This window comes from Tiliqua scincoides, chromosome 1 (assembly GCF_035046505.1).
Source record: "Tiliqua scincoides isolate rTilSci1 chromosome 1, rTilSci1.hap2, whole genome shotgun sequence".
NCBI lineage: Eukaryota > Metazoa > Chordata > Lepidosauria > Squamata > Scincidae > Tiliqua > Tiliqua scincoides.
The window spans coordinates 126,881,487-126,904,416 of record NC_089821.1 but is presented as its reverse complement, the minus strand read 5'-3'; the positions used below and the strand labels follow the sequence as shown (position 1 = coordinate 126,904,416).

Here is a 22,930-nt window from a genome sequence, read left to right as displayed (position 1 = left end):
GGTCAAAGTGCAAGTAACTACTGTAATCTTTGAGTTTACATCTAGCGCTCTAGCAAAACCTATACACAAGGATAAGATTTGTCCATTATTTCCTTTTCTTCTTCCTGGTTCAGAAGTATCATCTATAAAAACCTCAAAAGCCCATGTGGACATTTAAAGTTCTGAGGCACACAGGAAGTCTTGTGATCAGAATGTTAGAGATATGTGGATTCTCTAGGAGGATTCTTTGTCACTGAATGAGTGGAAGATGTTGGGAATTAGTGCCTTGCATGTTCCAGACGTTATGTATACTGACTGCGCAATCCTGTGCCTAAGAGGTGTTCTCAGGCAAGTGTGTATATTAGATTGCAGCCTGGAGGCCTTATTGATGGTGCTAAATTCATAGTGGAATATGACGCAAGAAACTGGCACGCACAATTAATAAATGTATTTTATATGGCAGTAAACTAGGGAAAGTTGTTTTTTTTTTTTTACAAAGATCCTACATATCCTTTCTCCAACATCATTAACAGTCACAGTATAATTTGGTATAAACTGACTTGGAAGTCTAATGTTGTGACCTAAAACAATTCAAAATATAGAACAAAAAATCAAGATCAAATTTGCTCCTGCACACACAGGGCCTTGATATATCACATAATCTAATGATTAACAACGAAAACAGCCCTAACAATACTGTTATGTGCTCCCCCAATTGTGAGAAATTCCAGGGATAGCGCTCCTGGGTTTAATTTTCTTTAGATGAGACAGAGCACTGGGGACATTGAATGTCCTTGCAATATTTGTTTTATTTACAAATGTGCAAGCAGAACATAAATGGAAGGAAAGAAATGCTCTTGCAGAAGTCAGCAAAGACTCTTACCCTGTGATGGATTTCCAGAGAGCAACTGGTGCAACCTGTCATTTCAAAATGGTGCGCCAGCTTCAGCTAAGTCAAGCTAGTGACTCCCAGTCCCTTTGTCAAATGCAAACTTAACACTGGCTCAACCCTCTTTTTAATTAATTGCTTCAATTTGTTTTCTAATATTTTTGTCTGCAAGGGAACATAACAAATCCCACGGCATGCAGGCCTTCCCTCTTGACTCCCAAGTAGGAGGTACCAAGTCAGAGGTATCACCAGGCAATGGGGGCAACATTTTGCATGCTGCCTCAGGCACTAAGAGGTTTTGGGTCAGCCCGGTTTATCCATGAACTTCCTATTAAATGCTGGTGGATTATGTTCACAGTGTGGAATAATGTTGAGACTTCCTTGTATGACAGATCCTAAATCCATTATACCATAAATCCATAAACCCTGTGGTATGGGGAGGCAGCTAGAGCATTGGACCCGATTGCTCCTGAACAACTTTGGCCTTGTCACTGAGCCAGGACGGCTCCCTGGTTTACCGAGGAGCTTTGGGCAATGAAATGCCTTGGCCGACTCCTAGAGCAAAGATGGAGGAAAACTTGTGATGACTATGGGCTACAGACCATTTTAGGGCCTATTCTGTGGCAGTGATGGCAGCAAAGAAAGCATTTTTCTCTGCCACCATTGTATCTGCATGGAGCCATGCAGAGGAGCTTTTTCAAGTTGTTCAAGATCTGCTCCACTCAGCCTCTTTGGCAAACGAGTTGGAGGACCTGAATGCCTGCTGCGAAGAGTTTGCAAGGCACTTTGCAGATAAAATTGACCATATATGTCATGCCTTCAACTTTGGTTTAACAGTTCAAGAAGTTGTCCCTATGGCATCTTGTCAATTCCATCACTATGGATTCTTTTAAACTGTTATAGCCGGAGGTTGTGGATAGGGTCCTCTGGAGTTTGAGACCGTCATCATGCCTATTTGACTCTTGCCAAATGTGGCTAATTCGATCTGACAGGGCTGTTCTGGCTAATTGGGTGGTACACACTGTAAATTCATCTTTGCAGGAGGGAATGATGCCTAGCATCCTAAAGACTCCAATTGTGCACCCCTCCTGAAAAAACCATCTCTTGATTCTACCAATCTAAACAACTACCAATCAAAGCCTTTCACAGTTTGGGGCCAGGTTATCTGAGGGACCGCCTTCTCCCATATTTTTTGGCCCTCCTTCTTAGGTCTTAGATCTGAGGGGGCTTTCCTGTGAATGCCACCTTTTCCCCAAGTTAGGGGGATGGTGGCACAGAGGCAAGCCTCATTGGTAGTACTGCCACAATTATAGAACTCCCTACTGGGGGAATTAAGATCTACCCCCTTCCCTCATGGCATTTTGGTGAGGGTTCAAAAACTTTTTGTTTCATCTGGTGTTTGAGTAATGGGTTGTCTACCTCCTCTGCCTCTATAGCAGATCCTTGAGTGTGAATAGTTTTCCCCTCCTCCAATTGGGTTTTTTTTTCTGAGTTTATTCATTGTTTTTATATATTTTATCTATAAATTGTAAGCTGCCTTGGGCATCTGCTCTGGAAGAGGAAAGGCGGGATAGGAATCTTTTGATCGATCGATCAATCGATCAAACAAACAAACGCTTTTAGTGAAATTTGGAGGCAGCCTCTGTTCAAACTAATATCATAGCATGTCCTCGCCTTCACAGCTTCCACATACTTTACTTGAATCACTGACCTTAATCCTGTGAACCAGAGGAGCAAATAAGAACACAAAGAGCTCAACGGTGGCCATAGAATTCTGGAAGAACTTCCTTCTGTTGTTCTCTTCCTCTTCATTGGTGCTGCTATCATGCCTGGAATGCCCTGGAGATCCCTGGTTTTCAATTTGGTGGATGAAAGCGCTGCTGCTCCCTCTCCAGCTAGACCCCCTATCTCCTCCTCCCCCAAAGCGGTCATTGCTGCAGTCTTGAGGAGCTTCCAGCAGCATCCAGTGAAGGGTATGAAGGAGCTTTGTCTCTGCAACTCCAAGTTTGTCCTGATGTCCTAGGTGGAAAAATTCAGCAAGGCATTACACAGCAAAGCAGGGAATGAAGATCCGTTCAGTTCAGGATTCACAAAGACAAGCATAACTCTCCATTCACATGCAGTAACCAGCTAATAGCAGAACTACTAGCACTCCCAGCTCAGAGGAGAGTAAATTGAGCTGACAGTGTAGATATGAGAGAAGTCGGTCCTTTATAACTGATGTTACTACTGAGAATGTAGGGGCAAACACCTAAATTGAAAGCTTCCCCTCTCCCACTTCCAACATATGAGTTATATATTTGGTGCAGATCCTATGAAGTTGGATGCCAAAGCCATCGTTAGGGTTTGGGTTACCTACCGCAAGAGTTAATTGCAACCAGCAACAGACCCAGCACTGGGCAAATGGAGCAAATGCCCCAGGTGCTGGGTCCACATGCCTCTAGGACTGCGTGGAAAGCCTCAGTGAGGCTCCCGACGCGACCAGAAACTGCATTTCCAGTTTTCCAGAAGTGCGGTTTAAAACTGCAGGGAAGCATTAGTATGCTTCCCATTTGGTCTGGAAGTCACACAAGGCTCTGCTTCAAAAGTAGGGGATGTTTTCACATCTGGGGGAACGGCATCTTGGGGGATAGCTTTGCAGACCTTTGCCCCAGAAACGGGAAGGGGAAAGTCCACCACTGATTGCATCAACCCTGTAATGGACCTTCTCCCATACCCAGACCATAAAGAATAAATTACAATGTCATATGCACAAACGAAATGCAGTGGCATCACTAGGTTGGTGTCATTCCCCTTCAACTTTATTTATTTTAATATGAACAGTACAGGTCACCCAACAAATCAATAACCAACAAAAACCAGTGGCCAATTTGATGACTCTCACACAACTGAATCAGAGTTCGAGTACTAGCTCTGATACATGGAAATGAGAGCTGATTCATACTAATCTTATGGGTTCCCTGCTGTGTCATAATGACATCTCATTGGCTCTCAGAACAATCAGTCTCTAACTCAGTTTTGAGTTAAGGAAATTCACTTTTTTTGTTACATAAGGCAGTTGTGTTTTTCTTTTCTGGCTATTTGGCATCAACTCTTGATAGAATACAAATATTTCAACATGGTTTGTTCCATTTCATTTTATATAGATATATAAAAACATGATGGCATTATTCAAAAATACCAAGATTTTCACAATTTTGGCCAGTACTGGTGTCACTCCCCACCCAACTGCATCACCTGGTGCAGTCCACACCCCCCACACCCCCTAGCAATGCCACAGCTTGATGCTAAACAAAAATGACCTAGCAGTACTAGATGTTCCATCATCTTTCATGTTGATTTATACTTTCAATGTTACTTTTAATACCATTTGATATTTTCATATTTGAAAAAATCACAAAGTGTTTGTCCTCATTGCAGCTGGTCCTTCTGCTGAGAACAAGTTCATCTTCTTCCAGTGTGCTTTTAGTTCAGTTCAGTTCAGTAAGACCTTTATTGGCATAAAATACAGGGAAAGAACAGAACAAGACAGGAATGTACAAAGACAACACAACATAAGCAAAAACATCAGTCACTGCCCAGAGTCCCAGGGCTCTGCCTGGCTATTACCCCAGATAAAAAGGAAGCAACATTATCCAGAGTCTCAGGATCAGGAGTGGAAAGGAGAGACTGAAGCATGGTTGAATCCTCCCAGCCCTGCATCCTAGCTAGCAATGGACCTAGAAATTTCTTGCGTGACACAACATGTAGCGGGCAGTAAAAAAAGGTATGCATTAAAGTCTCAACACAATCCCTACCACACTTGCATTTCCTCTCTAAGTAGGGGATACCGCTGAACCTGCCCGTTAACAAGGCTGATGGAAGAGCGTTACACCTTGCCAGTGTGAAAGCTCTCCGGGCCTGTGGGCACACCAGCAGTGTGCTTTTAATTGATAGGTGCTGGTGCTTGAGGTAGTTTGACTGCTGACTGGATTTTATTGTGAATTTTTATTGCTGCATTTACTGCCCTTTTGCTGCTATTGCTTATTACAAAATTTTATTGCTCAACTTATTGGGTTTGGATTGTTTAAATTGCTTGTGTTGTTTTAGCCATTTTGTACTGCATTTTATTCTCTTAGATGTGAGTCGACTTGGGTTTCCTTTTATGATGGAAAGGCAGGGCATAAATGCCTAAAATAAGTAATGTTATTACAGAGTCTTTCTAAACAAACAAAACATTCTCTTTCCCCCCCCCCCCCCAATCTTTCCTAATTTAGCTAATGGGAAATTCACATTACCATGTTTAAATAAAATCATCACAGCTCTTGCTGGATAGCCAAGCTGTATGAAATGTCCATCACAGCAGTTGTAATGGATTGGACCTACAAACAACTCTCATCAACAGGAAGTGAAGGTTATATGTGCTAACGTTATAATTCAATAATCACCAAATGAATCCAACCTAGATATTACGTTCAAATGTTTGTAATGTTATACCTTGGACTGGGAGGAAAGGGGTAAAAAGACATTTGGAACCCTGAAGACAAAAAAGTTTTCTTGGTGTGATTTTGGGTGTGGTGATGGCAGGCAGGGAAATGATCAAACATTTCTCCTTTACTTCTCCTTTCCCAATTGCTTCTACAGAAGCAGCTTAAAATAGGGACATCAGTATATTGCAAACATCTGTAATGTCTAGTCTAACCATAAGACAAATTGCTTACCACGTGGCAGATGAGCCCAGTGGCAGGCAGATAGTATGAGCTCTGAAGCACTTGAATCAGAAGGACACAGCAGGACTTGATGAGCTCTTATCATAGCATAGATCACATCACTGAAAAATGTTGCAGTGACCGAAAAGAGGGTAGACAGGAAGGCCCTATGTCTTCTGGCTCAGTCACAACAAACTGGGCAGAAACTGGAAAGGGAAGATCTCATTCATCTCCTAGAAATTCATTATTCCTCTTTGGGGTGGGAGTCTAATGGCCCAATCCGATTCAACTTTCTAGTTCCAATGGGGCATGCACTACATCCTGGGGTGAGGCAGCACTAATAGAGACCTCCTCAAGATAAGGAAACGTTTGTTCCCTTACCCTGGGGATGCATTGCAGCTGGTGATGGAAGGTTGGATAGTTTTGTGCCCTAAGTCACACTTTGAGAACCACTGACCATTACTTGATAGCATGTACAGGAGCCCTCTCATATACAAAAACTATAGGCGGATATAGGCGCCTATACATACATAGGCGGATACAAAAACTATGGATAAAAGGGAACCCTACAAAAAGGTCCAAAAATAATGCAAATTACTTCCTGACACTAACATGGAAGCAGGAAGCACTCACACGATGCAAAGAGCCAGCGAAACCCATGAACAGCGATAGGAAGGCTGCAAACACAAGCAGATAAGTAATTTGCATGATGGAGGGTGAAATGGGGGGATTTTTGAACCGTGAATAATTGAAACAGAGAATACTAGATCCGGAGATGGACAGATATGCCTGTGTAAGACAACATTTAGCATATTTTTACCTAACGCACTTACTGACCTAGCTTGTTTCGATTTGAAAGCAGAGTGGCAGTGCAATGAAGTACATGAGGTAAGGCAGCTTGGACCAGTTCCCAGCGAGAAATGCTCTGGATGGCTTCAGAAAGGGCTGGCGAAAGACCATGCAGCTTGTTCTCAACCAAAACTCTCTCAAAGGACTAAAATAAAGGGAAAAAGTAAATTACCTTAGTACAATCTCTTTAAAGACTTGATATATTCTCAGTGGCGTCAATAGGATTCGCATCACCTGGTACGGGAGGCCTGCGCGTCACCCCATGCAGTGGGCGGGGCAACAACCTAGGTGGTGGGTGTGCTGATGTACCATCACCCCACCTACACTGGTTTTTTTTGTTGTACCTTTTGTTAGAACACAGATATTTCAATGTGGTTTGATTCACTGCATTCTGCATGAAATTACGCATTGACTGATATATAACATGATGGTATCTAAGTCTGGTTCTTCTAAATGGTATAGCCAAATTAAATCAAAAATTGAATCAATTGGTTTTTCATTGGATTTTTTAAGTTTCTATCAATTCCCTGGAGTTTATCAAAGGGTAAAGCAAAGAATGCTAGACATTGAGGCACAAAACCTCTTTGAACTTGCTTCTAGAATTTGCTCCCCTCTTAATTTCTCTATCCTGCTAAAGTATGGGCAAATGGCTCCTTATCTGAGTATTCTGATCAACCCTTCTGAACGTCGTGCAATCTCCTTGGCAAGATTCAATGTGTTCCCATCCAAGGTCACAGAAGGCAGATATAGGCAAATACCATATAAAGAACGCCTCTGCCCTTGTAATTTGGGAAATGTTGACTCAATCATACACATTCTTTTTTATTGTCCTCGGCACACTAGATCCCACCACACTTACATGACTCCACTTCTCGGCAAAATGAATGGGCTTTCGGATGAGGCAAAACTGAAGTGTCTCCTAAATGACTGCTCACCAGATGTGCTAGAGGGAGTTTCTAAATTTTTACTTTTGGCAATTTCTAAGCCTTCTTAATGTAATTTGTCAAAAATGTTGATATTTTATGTTGAACTGTAAATGTTTTATTAGTAATTTAGTATCTTAACTCCGTTTTTGATAAACGGGATTAGGACTAATTATGTTTGCTTTTATGATTTCTCTATCTATGCCTAATAAAGGTTTATTCATTCATTCATTCATTCATTCATTCATTCATTCATTCAACATGATGGTATTATTCCTCCAAATTCTGATTTTAGTGATTTTGAAAACTTGTAGAGTCACTCACACACACACACACACACACACACACACACATATATACCCGTGTCAACTTACTAACACCTTATTGCAGCAGTTCTCAAACTTTTAGCACTGGGACCCACTTTTTAGAATGACAATCTGTCCAGGACCCATTGGAAGTTATGTCATGGCCAGAAGTGACATCATCAAGCAAATTAAAATAAATAATTATAAATAATTAAATTAAAATAAAAGAAATAATTAAATAAGGGGGAGCCAGTCCTGTTCCACCAAGTGAATCTACTCTGAAGTAAGTCCTATTGTGGTCAATGGGGCTTACTCTCAGGAAAGTGTGGGTAGGATTGCAGCCTGTGAGCTCAAGCCTATGCATGTCTACTCAGAAGTAAGTCCCATACTGGTCAATGGGGCTTACTCTGTAGTCTGCCTGCAATAACACCCCCCCCAAAAGAATCAGTGAGATTTCCAGCCTTCCCCAGTGCCCAGTTTAAAGTTCTTCTATTACAGACAAATCAGAATAAAGACTCACCTGGCTTTGCAAGTGCAAAATAGAAAACTTTCCCCTTACCACCTGAAGCCTCTTTTCTTTGTCCTTCTTAGTGGGGGGGGAGGCTGCCTTCTGGAGCATTTGTTGCACTCCAACTCCATCTGATCGGGACCATTCTGGTGTCCTCACATTCCCCTTTGCCTGACCTGACCACCACCCTACTCATGAGTAAACACAACCATGAAGCTGCTTCGCTTTCCATAGAGCTCAATAGACTTACAGCTGGGAGGGAGAGATGTCCTTCTCGGGTATTTTTGGGGGCTGCATTTATTGGATCAGGACCATTCTGACCTTGTTGGAGTCCTCTCAGCCTGCCCATTCCATTGGACTAAGCAAGTTCACCTACTCGCGTCTAAACATGGCCATGTGGCTTCATTTCAGGCTCAATAGACTTGCAACAGGGAGGGAGGGAACTTCTTGGGTGTTTTTGGGGGGATGCATTCATTGGATCGGGACCATTCTGGTGTCATTTGATTCCCCTCAGCCTGCCCTTTCCGATGGACTATGGCAAGTACACCTACTCACGAGTAAACACATGATACAGCTCACTTTCACTTTCCATAGGGATCCATTCATTTTTTCTTTCCATTTTTTGGCCATAACTTTTGAAGGAAAGGCACTATTTCAACTCCGTTTTTCGCATTGCATTCTGCTTTGAATTCTGTATCCAACAGTTTATGGCATGGTGGGATAGCTCCTAATGCCACGATTTTAGTGTATCATCCCCCAGGGCACGTCATCCCCCCGGCGCATCACCTGGTGTGGACTGCACCCCCCGCACCTCCCTAGCAACGCCACTTTATATTCTCTTTTCTGTACAGATTTCTATTTTCCATTAAGTATAATTCACAAAACAATTTAGCAGTTTCACTGAGGGTGGCTCTACACATTATATGACAAGCCCGATTTCTAGATGCTGCACTGGACCTTTCAGCACAAACACATAGCTTGTGGACAACTTTCATAAGATTTTCTGTCCCTGTGTTCAGTGTACGTAATGTGTGCACATAAACTCAGTTTCCAACATTCAGATGGATGCATGCAATCTGAGAACAGGGCTTGCCACCACAAGTCTGCTTCTTCAATGTACCTACACTGAACATAAAAAGAGGACTATACACACATCTTTAAAAAAACAACAAATAAGACCTATGAACGAGTTTCTGGGAACCCTGTTTGGGCCAGGGCTAAAGGAACATATTCATAGATATTTACAAATGCTTGGATGCCCATATTTTATGTGTTTGCTACATATGACACTTGATAATGCTACCTTTAGATGTTTTTATGAAATATAAAGATGCTAGTGAATAGAAGATGTCAAGGTGCTGTCATTCACAATGAAGTCACAAAACCAGCTGGTGTTGCTATTTGCTTGTTTTCTCCCCCATTTTTTTTCTCCTGATCTCTCCTTTTCTTGCCTTTTCTCCCTTCCTCCTCCCTTGATTTTGTATTTTGTTGTACACAGGGTGGGTGCCAGGTTTTGCTAGGTCACTAATGACTTGGCTTCCAGGAGCTATATGTCCCACTCAAAAACTTGAATAGAGAGGAATTTTTGCAGAGGGTTGAAATGGTAACATCAATATATTTATTTACTTACTTACAGTTAAACACCATTTTTTCATAAATTGCTCAAAGCAGTGTCCAAGTCAAAATTAAAATAATATCCCAAATCAAAACAGGGTTAATGAAAATTTAAAACAAGGAAAAACAGATGTTACAGTAAAACCAGAGTTTCTCAATCAGATAATCAAAAATCAAATGCTCACAGCTACAAGAACATTAACAAACTGGGGAAAAACAGACAGTGAAGGGAGTCTGGAGAATTAAATGGGGGTGAAACTTATTGATGAGCAAGTTTGTATTAAAATTAATCACATCTTTTTAAAAATGATGAGGTCACAAAATGGTACACTTACTCTAAAACATCTTTCAGGTTTTTGAAATACACTCTTTTCTTCAGAAGGCATTAATTATGACTTTGTTCTCATGCCACACAGTTGTTTCAATAACGTATTAAGCTGACAGACAGATTCAGATAACTGAATTGTGATTCATTTGTGCAATTTTGTTTGCCTTGGAGGTCATGTTTTATCCCTCTGCTTAACACCTTCAGGGGAACCGGTGCAAAGATATATCTTTCTGAATTCAGCATTTCTCTCTAGTGCTTTTCTCACATGCATCCTCATCACTTGATGACTACAACTTCATGTGATAGCTTGCATGAGTGAAGGAGCCATCACAGATGTAACACAACAGGTTCAGATCAATAGGATGCAAGTTTGTTGTTGTTGTTGTTGTCATTTGATATAATTTAAAAAACATGTTAAAATAATTGACTGTATGTGAATAACCTTCAAGCTGCTCCCAAAATATTTCCAATTGTTTTTGCTGCCTTGTTTTACAGTAGTGCAATCCTATGATATCTACTCAAAATGTAGGCCCCACTGAGTTCAATGGGACTTACACCCAGGTAAGTGTGCATTGCAGCCTAACAGCCCAATCCTGAGCCGCCCAGAGCATGGGGCTGCTACGGCAGTGAAAATAGCTGCCACAGCATCCAGTGCACCCTGGGCAGCTGCCACCTCCTCCTCCCCCCAAGTAAAGGAAGTAGCCCCACAATAGGGCTATTCAATTCTACAGCAGCTCTGGAGCTCCAGCAGAATCACAGAGCTCCATATCAGGCTGCGGGGCCTGACACGGAGCTTAGGATTCAGTGCAACTGAGCTCCACCCGTCCTACCCTCCTCCCGGTACACCTCCTCCCTGCCATCTCCCCACCCTTCCCCACCTCAGAACACCACCTCCTCCCCGCCTCCCTTCATGCCCCCACCTACCTCTCCACTGCCCGGTGGTTCAGGTGACCACCTTTTGGTGAAACACCAGCTTTCCACCAGTTCTGTCATCCACAATGTGCCAGCTGGCACTGGGCCAGCGCTGGGGGCTTGCAAACTGCTGTATGGCATATTTGCAACAGTGCGCACTGGAAGTGAGCCGGCGCACACTGTTTAGGATTGGGCCCTTAATCCACTGGTCATGGTCAAAGCTGGAACAAGAAATCAAATCAACCAAGCTCCTTCAGTTATAGCAGTGGTTCCCAATCTTTAGGACCCCAAAGACTACTGAGACAAAAATTGGAATTGGCATGGAACACATGCAACCAGTGTCTCCAAGAGGAATTCAGTGCATACAATGTTTCCTTTGGGCCCCTTCCCAAAGGGAGAGGGGAGGGCTGGGCACAACAGGGGTGCAGAGGGGGCAAAACAGGGCAGGGGGAGGATGACAACAGCAGGAAAAGTCTTTGGAGCCCAGATCTACCTTGCTTCCCAATGTGGAGCCCAGGTCTACCTGACCACACAATGTAAGCAGCTAGATACAGTAATACAGAAAACCAAACACACTCCAAAGTCTCTAAAACAGTGATTCTTACACATTTAGCACAGGGACACACTATTTAGAATGGGAATCTGTCAGGACTCACCGGAAGTGATGTCATGACCCAAAGTGACATCATCCAGCAGGGAAAATTTTTAACTATCCTAGGCTGTAATCCTACCCACACTTACCCAGGAATAAGTCCCATTTACTATCATTGTTAAAAGAATATACATAGTAACTTGTTAAAATAACACATCTGTAACATTTCCCCATGGTCTAATCAAGTCTAATCTATTAAGAATAAAATATTGACATGAATGGGGACCCACCTGAAATTGGCTCGCAACCCACCAAGTGGGTCCTCACCCACTGTTTGAGAAACACTGCTCTAAATTTTTTTTTAAATATAGAAAATCATTATAGAAAATTAGATCATCATGTTTAGGTTCACACTAGAATGGAAAGTGTCCTGGGTGTACCAAAAGGTACTTCTGCAGCAACTGTAGTTCCACAGCTGTGTCCTTGATGCACTCTTTCATAATAAGCAGCTCCACAAGCCAAAGAGCTACTGCAGCAGGCCAGTTTCCTGCCAGATTTGAAAGCGTTCAGGAGTGTCAGGTATGCATTTCTTGGCCCAGCACATATGGCTTGTGGCAGCCACCATACACCCAGCATCCCATGTGGACTGGAAGTCTGGGAGAGAATTGAAAAATATAAGATCCCAGGCAATTTATGAGGGCCCTACTTTGACTCCTGGACCCACTTTTTGACCCTGGACCCAGGTACAAATTACCCCCTGTACCCTCTCTCATGGGCCCTGCATGCAACTATCACCCTTCACACAAAAAAATACAATTAAATTTGTAATAATTAGAGATTAGAGATATATTATTTATAGTGAAGATTTGTGCGTTGCTGCTTTTTTTGCTGGCTGTGGGAAGTTATTCTCTACCCTCTCTGATGGTCTGTGGAGGAGTGCACTGGAAGTAATCAAAGGCAATCTTTTCTTTTCCTGAGACTTTGTGGACCACTTCTCAGTGTCTCATAGACCACCTGTGTTCCCTGGACCAGGGGTTGGGAACCAATGAATTATAGAATAGCTGAAAAAGACATTGTGGGTAGTATAAATTTCTTAAGGAGTGATTGTGGTCTCCCTTTATTTCTTTTTTTGAATAAAAACACAAAAGTGTAATTGAAAATAAATTGGTCTGTGTTTAATCAGATGATGTCTGAGTATGAAAGAAAAATATGTTTATATTTCTCCTATGACTCAAATTCAGTGCTTTTTAACGGAATCAGTTCACACATTTACAGTCATGCAAGACAGAGTCATGCTAACCATGGATATGATCCATCCAAAGTAAAAAATGAGCCCAATATGAGAAAATTAAGCACATGATTAATGCTGAATTAAGCTGAATAGGGGCTGTAAATGTGCTTTTGGTGGGGAATGGGATCTTGTTATATATTTTTATTTATCCCCAACATGCCAACAATGCAATGTATGTAAAGCTTGTAAAAAGCAGATAGGCTCTAGGAAATACTTTCACACCCTGCCACAACCATTCAAACCCCTTTGGCCGGGCTGTACAAAATGGTTACAAAGAAGGAGAGGAGACACCAGCTTTAGTGCACTGATGGTCTTTTGCCCAAGGCATCACAATAACATGTGACTAGCACAGAGAGCACGTTAACAAAATGTATCACTTCCTAACTGGTCTACAACTGTAAGCCCAGAAACCTCTATACTTGGGTACTGAGGCAATTATTTTCCCCTGAAGAGCAAAAACAAAACAAACAAACAAACAAAAAACAGTATTTGTGATCACATAAACCCACTGCTATGAAGAACTCTGACCTTCTGTCACTTTACTCATTCACAAATTGTTTAGCCAATTTGAACGTGTTAACTGAGATAAATGACAGTGGGCAAACATGACCAATAGGATGCTCCAAATGCCATCCTTTCACAGTCAGAAAACTCATCCTTGAGAGGCTACAGTGCACTCCCCCACCCTCCACACTCTCTCTTCCCCCAATCTCCAGTAAATAGGATCAGGAATGGAATTAAATATAGAGGAGAATGGCTAAGGGCCAATAACAAGAACAGCTATATCTCCTATGGGTCGTGGTGATCAAGCTGAAATAACTTTGGGGAAGTGATCAATCCTCATACCCCAGAGAAGTCTGCATAATCCAAAACACACTGGGCCAGAGCCCTGTTAAAATAAGAAGCTGAGTGTGGAAAGCAGATTTGCAGTGAGTCATTGGTCAATCCAGCACACTATTGTCTCTGCTGATGGGCAGCAGCTCTTCAGGGGATTCAGACAGAAGTGTTTCCCAGCCCTGTGTGAAGTGGCATGGGGCATTATACATGCAAGCAGGTGCTTCTCCGTTGAGCTACAGCACCTCCCAGAGGATGAGTGAGGGCACATGCTGATTGTCATTACCTCTCTCCAGGTTACTTTTGTACTGCTATGAAGGGTTAGGTAACCTTATCACAATTCTCAGCTCTTCATCAACTATTCCTGGCTATGCTAATTACAGCAGCATAGCATAGATATGGGTATGTAGCACAGGTAGGGCCAGAGATAGACTTCCCTAAGGTCAGTCAATGACCTCACCATGAGGGAACTAACTTGTACCAAATGTCAGATGGCGCTGGCTCTTTCATCTGAAGCATTATGCTTTTAAAAGCTTTCAAACAGGTGATTCGTGCACACAGAGTTATTTATTTTACTTTTAAAAAAATATACAGCATTTGTTACCAATCTAGGATATCCAATTATAATTTAATGCCATTGGTTATCTCTGTCTCTGCTCATTTTCTTACCACTTAGTGGCAGATTTTATTTTATTTTATTTTGGTAAGGAGATCATGGTTAAATCCCTTTGTATCAGATCTGGGCATCATCTTTTCTTGGCCATTGACATCCTTTCTCTGGACAGCTAGCACTCAATTATGAGACATTATGACAAAATGCCATATTCTTCTTTTTTTGCCTCCTGTTTCATAATTATCCTGAACTATAAAATGGAGATCAGAGCCTCCTGACAACAATTCTTCCTTGGTGGATGCCAATCCAAAGCCTTGGCAATGGAATCAGAGCAATCCATGGAGGACAGCCCTTCTCACAAATTGAATAAATTCAAGGCCCCAGCCTTGAATAAATCACAGGACTTTAAGTAGACAAGATGAGAAAATGCTGCTGGAAATAACAAGAAGAAAATGGGTGAATAAGGATGAAATCAATGCTAACTAGCTTCATTTTCATGGCCCCAATCAAGTTGACCACATGGACTGATAATAAGTGTACTTGGCCTGAAATAAAGCTCACTACCATGTAATTTGCAAGTCCCACATGAAGATGGGCTGTGGGAGCTCTCAAAGCAAAGTTGACCTAAATAGACGGTTGTTTGTTCAGTGCTGCTATCAACTCCTCTCATCATCAGGGTATCACTAGTACTTTGAGGGGTAGACTATGACTATATACAGAAAGCAAGTAACTCTGATTCCTAACATTGGGAGCATGCTTCCCAATGATTGGGAGATGCTTTCTGCATGGGAGAAAATGATAGAAGATGTTCTCCTGATAACAGGGAAGGACTCGGTTGGAAGGGGACAGAGAAACCATTTGGAGCCAATTTGCTGTTTGAAAGGGTAGGAAAAGAGAATCAAACAAGGTAAGTTTAGAGCTGTGTGCTGTTTGGAGGTAAAATTCCTTGGGGTATAGGAAATCTGATGCAGAGTTAATAGATACTATCTACAGTAACAGTATTTAGTTTCATCCACTACATTCAACTTGTATATTTGTAAATCATAAAGGACAATACAAGCATGATCAATGCCCTATTCTTTCCTTAATTTTTTGCCTATTCCTCTTATTTTTGAACTCAAACCTGCACAGAAGCTTCTGGAGAGTTAAACTAAAAACGGCTGGAACATCAGAAGCCCACAGCAGCCTTTGTCCTTTGGTTGAAATGTCATTATCAGGCAGCCATGCAATTCGTGGATTCAGTCTATCTCCCTGCCTGGAGGAGCTAACCCTCTTTCTAACTGGCATGAGCTGACCAACTGGGCAGCCAAACCTGTATCTAGGTAAAGGGTGGGATAGAGAGACTAGGTGGGTTCCACTCCTCCAGTCAGGTAATATCATAGCGTTATCAGAGCCTAAGGGTGCAATCCTAACTAGGAGTTAGTAGCAAACCCCTTGCACTGATCCAGAGGTAGCATCCAGAGATGGTGAAAGTCCCATAAAGCATTTTTGTGCCACCCTGGAGGCAGTTAGGCTGGCGCAACAGACTTGCACCAGCTTACTGCACTGTCACAGGCCCCAGGGATGGTGAGCTTGTGCTGGCCAAGTTTGGCTGGCACAGGGGTCTGGGGAGGGTGGGGAGGAGGTCTTTCTGGGGGGGAGGGGGCAGAGGGCAGTACCAGGTGTGAGCAGGCAGGGAGCAGGTGGGGCTGAGACCCGGCAGTTATGCCGGATCCCAACCCTGTTCCCTGAGCAGCAGGGAGCGGCTCCAAGTTGCTCCATTCTCCTCAGACTTGCATCACCTCCTAAGGTGGCACAGGTCCAAGGAGACCCATTGGGGCTGTGATGACTTACCTGGGGGTAGGGGAAGAGTTTCCCCTTGCCTCCGGCTGAGCCGCTTCGGGCTCCAATGTTGCGTGGGATACAGTGCAGGCCTCCTGACTATTCATCTTGTGCAGGCCTCCTCCTGTTCATCTGTGTTTCTTCCAGGTATGCATGATATCTAGTGTTGGTTTGTGGAAACCATGTCCACTTACTATCAAGTAAGTGCAGGAATTTGGGGGGGGGGTTGTGATCCTAACTAAGACACGTTCAGGGAATTAATTTTGATTTGTTAGCTATTTTCACTCTAAGCTAGCCTACAAACTTCACCAGTTCATCTACCTGGTGGAATTTTGTGTACTTTGCTCTTTAGTAGCACCCCAGCTCCATTTGTTGGGCCTTACTACTTTCTGTATTGGGACCCCCGCGTATCCACAGATCCCATATCTTCGGTTTCACATATCCGCAGATTGAGTCTGCGGGGTCACCCCGTGAGCATCCCTCCAGAACACCCATCAGAGGGTGTTCTTAGCCCTGCAGAGACCGTGTGCATCTGCTTGCAGCCTTTGCAGACTTCAGAATGGTGGTTTGGGCCAAAATAAGTGACTTCTGGTTTCCTTGGAAACTGGAAGTGATGTTTTTATTGCCTTATCAGGCATTCTGAGGTCCGGGAAAGCCCCAGTCAGGTTGGGAGGGATGCTCCCAGTTATCTGTGGTTTCGCTGAACTTCGGAGTTCCAGAAAAAAAAAAAACAATCCTGCAAATACTGGGGCACACCTATACCTAATTTGGTCAAGCATTTCCATTCAGCTGAGTTCAAGCATTTTTCATTAGCCTGATTTCATTTTTTCTACTCCCCCTTTTCTCATTTGGTTTAATTTCTTCCCTTCTGGGTTTTTAAAAAAAAAAAATTTTGTTTTTGTTTTTTAATCTTTGTCTGCCTAGTCCATGTTCACAGGTAATCACCTACTAATTACATCAGATGCTAGTGTGGTTTGATTTTTAATAAGATCCACTGGAGTTCAGTGCTATCCCTGGGAAAGGCCCTTTTTCTACCCAGCCCTTCCCCTGCTGGTCTCGTTAGCCTGGAACGGTGAAAGTAGATAGAAACTGAGAGCCAGGGTGATATGGTGGTTCTGGTGTTAATTCTGGAAGATTCAGGTTCAAATCTCTGCTCAGCCATGAAGCTTTCTGGGTAACCTTTGGTCAGTCGCTAGCCTCACCTCACAGGGTTACTGTGAGGACAAAAGGAGGGAAGGAACCATGCACACCACCCTGAGCTCCTTGGAGAAAATATGTTATAAAAATCTGAAAAATTAACTACCAGATTTCCCCATCCAGCTGTTAGCCCCATAAAAAGGGAACGCTGAAAGCAAGAAGGGGTGCATGAGCACTAACCACTAGGTACTATTTCCTTCAGTCAGCCTGCCTTCTCCAAGTACACTCACTCTCGCACACAAACAGCAACAACCACCAAACGATGTCATCTCATGGGAAAAGGCTAACTTAGTTCTTAGTCTTCCTGCAATGCTGGTTTTGTCAGAGAGAATGAATGTTTTAGGGGAGAAGCAAGCTGGGAGGGCACCAGGATGAGGTCTCTTGTTATCTGGTGTGCTCCCTGGGGCATTTGGTGGGCCGCTGTGAAATACAGGAAGCTGGACTAGATGGGCCTATGGCCTGATCCAGTGGGGCTGTTCTTATGTTCTTAAGGACTACAGAGTGAAATGGCATATCCAGCAGCAGATTGAGATTTCTGCTTGTATGCAATGTATCTCCCTGTGCAGAATGCATAGAAATACACTCCCCATCAAAAGGGATTTTGAAATGCTTTATATGTATTATGGATAGTTTATACAAAAGAATAGTATGACATTCTCCAAGATCTCTAGTTAACAGAGCTCAAGTAATGATATTTTCTTAGGAGAATGTTTCTCAAGGTCTCCACTGGTGCTAGGCTTTTTATTTCCTAATTACCTGCCAACCTGTCATGCTCTTATTGAAACCAGGACATAGTAGGCTCTAGGAAGTCATTCTGTAACGATCTGACAGAGGAAGTGTCTTCTGAAAACCTGGTTGTTATGTAATGTTCTATATAATCTCCAGGTCTTCCTCAGTGCTACTTTTCATTGCCATGGATCTTAAGATCAGGGTTAAAATCACTTTGGATTGGTTAGATGTGTCCATTTCATGCTAATTTCACTTTGGAATCATGGGATGGGACACACACACACCCCAAAGTGAAAACAAAGTGCATCAAATGTGATGTTTATTTTGGTTGTCAGTCTCTATCCCTCATGAGGCCCCTGTTCTAGCTTGAAGGAGGGGAGCACAGAAGACTGCCACTGGAAAACAGAAGTGGAAAGGTTCCCCGGGAACAGGTAGAACACTGCTCAGAACAATTTTGAGTTTCATCATCCCTGTGTTTCTTACCCACACCTTGAAGCAAATGTTTTTGTTACAGTGACACCAACACAGATCTTAGAAGGTGCATCTTAATTACATGCCAATAAAATGTAATGGCAGAAGCATTTCTTAGCATTTTAGATGTACTTTGGAATATTTTATAGTTTTAATTTGCCATTACTTCTCTCAAGCCTGTCTGAGTGGGTTTGAAGTCTAATGAACATATTAAATATTTTTCATACACATATTTTCACTGGTGTCAGTGTTGCCTCAATATAGCCAACCCCTTAAATAATTTATCACCAACTTCCTGTTTAGAAAAACATGATGGTCCTTGGTTCCCTTCCATTTAACTATTCCCTGTCTGTGATCACATGGTGTATACAAGTGTCGGCCATATCCAGTGACTTGGAAACTGGCAGCTGCATGACAGAGCATAAAAAGAGATCTTAGACATAGGAGCAAAGAGGAAGAATGTATGCAGCAAGGCAGCCAGTGTCATAAGGATCTCCTCAGGAACAATGCTAATACAATATAGTTCTCCACCCTTTTATCTAGGATCTGGAGGAGACAGCATCACTGTTAAGCTATAGGGAGAGAACTCAAGCAGAATTGACACATTTCCCCAGCAATTCTCCAATAGAAGAGGGCAGAAGCAATACAAATGCAGGATGGACAATTTGCAGGAAATAATGTGGGTTGGAAGGAGGATTTAATTCTGCTTGCACACACTGATCCTCCTCAGGGATGTTGTTCCCCACATGGTTCTAGCCTTGGTCTCCAAGATCAGCTGGGAAAAAGGATTATAAATGGCCAGGTAGGCAGAGCATATGCAAGGATGAAGTGGTGGAGAAGGGAAGGGATAACAACTCCCATTGCACTCATTCGTTTTTCCCTTTACATACCTCTCCTACCTTTGTATTAGTGTTGTAGGGCAAACAGGATTGGGAACCTTATGCTCTCATTGTAAGGGGAGTTCAGTCCTCAGATTAGCCAAAACAACATAGGGGATTGATGGATATGAAGCCACATTGAACTAGTATCTTACAAAGTCTGTCCATTCATCACAGGGGACTCCTAGCTCCTAATGGAGAAAACCTAGTAAACCATAGGGCAACCTAGTAAACCATTCCATTGAGGGCAATGAGAATCATTGCTAACTACTATCCTAAACACCTTTGTAATTAAGGGCGCAATTCTATCCTGAGTTGGAACAGGCAAGTCAAGAGGCTTACACTGTATTGGGGCCCAAAGCAGATCAGCCAGAGGTAAGGGTAAACCATCCTTATACCTATGAGTTTCCTCAGACTTGTGCCACCTCAGGACTTGCACCACAAGTCAGAGGAGACTCTGAACTCCCATGGAACAGGGGTTGGAATCCAGCATAACTACCAGATCCCAGTCCCGCCTCCCACTCCCCACCTGCCTGCCCTGGGGTCACCCACCACCCACCTCCCTCCACCCCGGAATGCCTCCCTCTGGTCTCCTCCCCACCCACCCCAGAGTCTTGTGTTGGCCAAACTTGGCTGATGCAAGACTCAGAGCCTCCATCAGCATGGAGGCTTATTGCAGCCTCTGCGCGCTGACCTAGCCAATGCACAAGGAGGCGCAAATGTGCCTTATGGCACCCAAACGTGTCTCCTGGGCTGGCGCAAGGGACTTGCACAGGCCTAAGTGCAGCTCAGGATTGCACTGCACAGTGGATTTAATGCCAATGGAACATACCACAAGGAGCTATGCTTAGGCTCATACTGGGCAAAAAATATGCAGCCTATTAAGTTCAATGGAGTTTATATTAAAAGATCAGACAGGATTTTATCCCAGTGAGTTTCTATCAAAATATTCAGTGTAAGAACTATGTGGGAAGCTATGGATTCAGTTACAATGTTATATGGCAGTACTTGTCTGTCTTAATCACATATATATTTTTACCGCAGTAAAACAAGTTCTATATTTTAGCTTTTGGAATTAACAAGTTATCTATAACTAACAAAAACTTCCTAGGTTCAAAACCAAACAATTCATGCAGAAAAGTGAATTTTTTAAAAATTAAAGTCACATACCACGCAGGAAGCTTCATATTGTTTTCCCAGTTTGGGCCTCAAAAATGCACTGAGGAAAGACACAGATGGTTGTTAAAAGAGTAATTATAGGTAAGGTGCACAATTAAGCACACTTAATTACAATGAAGGCTACAGCATACTGAACACCATATCAGCGAGCAGCTCATTACTTTAAAATGATTACCATACAGTGGCACTGGCAAAGTTTATGAGGTATGAGTCAGGATGTCCCTGGTTCAAATTGTGCCTCAACCACAAACTCTGTAGGAGGCTTTAGGCAAGCATCTTTCTTTCAAAGCCACTTCCACCCTGTATGGAAAATGGAGGTAATGGCCTATCTTTTAAGTTTGTTGTTGCAAGGATTATTGAGACAATATAAGATAGAAAAGAACAAATGTTTCCACATATTAGAAAAAATATAGTAATTAAGCATGCATATTCAATTTGAGAATATTTTATGTACTAAATATTGCAATTTCATGTTTTGTATTGAAATATAGATTAAATGTTATGAATATATACTGAATACAGTAGCATAATGAATAAAGTAGCATAATCATGAGCATTGTAAACTATTTTTTCTTCTTGGCATCATTTGCAATTATGTATTATATTTATATAATTTCCACAGATAACCCATTGTGTTTATACAAATTGGCAGTGCAATCTTAGCCATGTCTACTCAGATGTAAAACCCATTGAGTTTAATGGGACTTACTCCCATGAAAGTGTGTATAGCATTGCAGCCTGTGTGAATTACTGGGCAATCACTTCCCCAAAAAACTATCTTGTTGTTGACCCTAAAGATAGGAAACAAACCAACAGTGTAAACAAACCAGTGCTGACTGGTTCCTCCTGCTGCACTGTGAAATGGAAATCTTTAAGGTAGCAGTGCTTCCAACCTGCTTTTAACATACCCATTTAAAGCATGGGAGAGGGAATTGCCAAAGGCCACCCACCCAGTGGTTACATGATGAGCAGGTATTGGGAGTCAGCCTGCCCATATTCTCCAAGCACAGCATTCATTACGCCACAAAGTGTGGTTTTTTTCACCCTACAAAGTTGACAATAATGCACCACTAATCTAGAATGACAGGAACCAGAACTCTTCAAAGACGACAGACCATGGTACTGGGTGGCTAGGCCAACATGTCTTCATGTGGACTGTGCCAGTCACACTGACACCAGCTGCAAGCCTCTCTACTGACTAGCCTGATATCAATTACTGCTGTGAAGATTTGGGCAGAGCTGGGTGAGGGCACCAGAGGGAAAGGGAAGCAGGTGGAGGGACCCATGTAAATGCCTCAACTCTAAATGTATGAATGCACTTTTTAGAGCATGCTGCACTCCTGTAAAGAAGGGGGGCACCTCGGTATTCTGACTTATCTACACAGGGTGACCAGATGTCATAATCACAAAAGAGGACAAGGCACTGAAAAATGTAGGACATGACAAAATATAAGCTAAAAGCATTAGTATATTGATTTTATGTAGTCAATTCAAACACCATTATTAAATTTATAACCATATTACTTATTGATTACAGTAAGGCTATGTGCTACCCGCTCACAGGGAAAAGGAAGACATTTAAGTTCCTTTCCGGGACAGGAGGCCAAAGAAGAGGACACGTCCTGGAAAAAGAGGACACCTGGTCACCCACTGGAGTGGGTGATGAGCTCTCCCACCCCCTGTGAGGGCTTGCAGGCAGCGCCCCCTGCTCTCCCGTACCTGGTCTGCCTCCATAGGAAGGTCTGGATTGGCAGCGGGACGCCTCGGCCGCTCTCCTGCTCCTGGCCTTCGGAGCTTTTCCGCTTCACCATGATGCTGGCTCCCCCGCTGCAACAGCTGCTGCTAGCCCATCGCCCTGCGTCGCCAGCAGCCTTCTCAGCCTCCGGCTCTGCTGGTGCAAGATGGCTGCAAAAGCAACAGCCGCCGCCAAGCAGGGGGAAAATCAGCTCCGCTTGGGAGGAGGCGGCGGCGGCGGCGGCGGCGGCCAAGGACAAGCCGATGTCCGCATCGCGCCCTGCATGTCTCCGTTCTTTCAGCACCTCCTTCTGTGGACAGCGACCGGCGCGGCGGGACGTGTCAAGGGGACACCAGCAGGCTGGGAGGTGGGCGACGGAGGATGGCGTGGCAGCCAGGCAAGCGCCACCTACAGCAGTCAGCCTCCCAGCTGCGCTCCCTTCCGAGGGGGATAGGCAGGGGGTACCCTGATTTCCAAACTTCCCCCCTCTACAGCGGCAAGCCCAAGTTCCTCCGGAGAAGAACCCAACATCACAGAACAAAGATGGAGCAGCTGGCATTCCCCTCCCCCCTTTATTTTCTCATTGAGTAATAAT

General features: G+C 43.2%; 1 protein-coding gene across 3 annotated transcripts in view; it reads right to left on the bottom strand.

Moving 5' to 3' along the window:
* Positions 1-22,411, bottom strand: part of UNC80 (unc-80 homolog, NALCN channel complex subunit) — a 168,147-nt gene extending 145,736 nt beyond the window's left edge. For all 3 annotated transcript variants that reach the window (XM_066636717.1, XM_066636718.1, XM_066636716.1), the window contains exons 1-4: positions 22,320-22,411; positions 20,592-20,640; positions 6,394-6,550; positions 2,580-2,887 (exon numbers count right to left, since the gene is read on the bottom strand). In XM_066636717.1, coding sequence (XP_066492814.1) covers positions 2,580-2,887; positions 6,394-6,550; positions 20,592-20,640; positions 22,320-22,411 — 606 coding nt within the window. The remainder of the gene's footprint in view (positions 1-2,579; positions 2,888-6,393; positions 6,551-20,591; positions 20,641-22,319) is intronic.
* Positions 22,412-22,930: the final 519 nt, after the last annotated feature.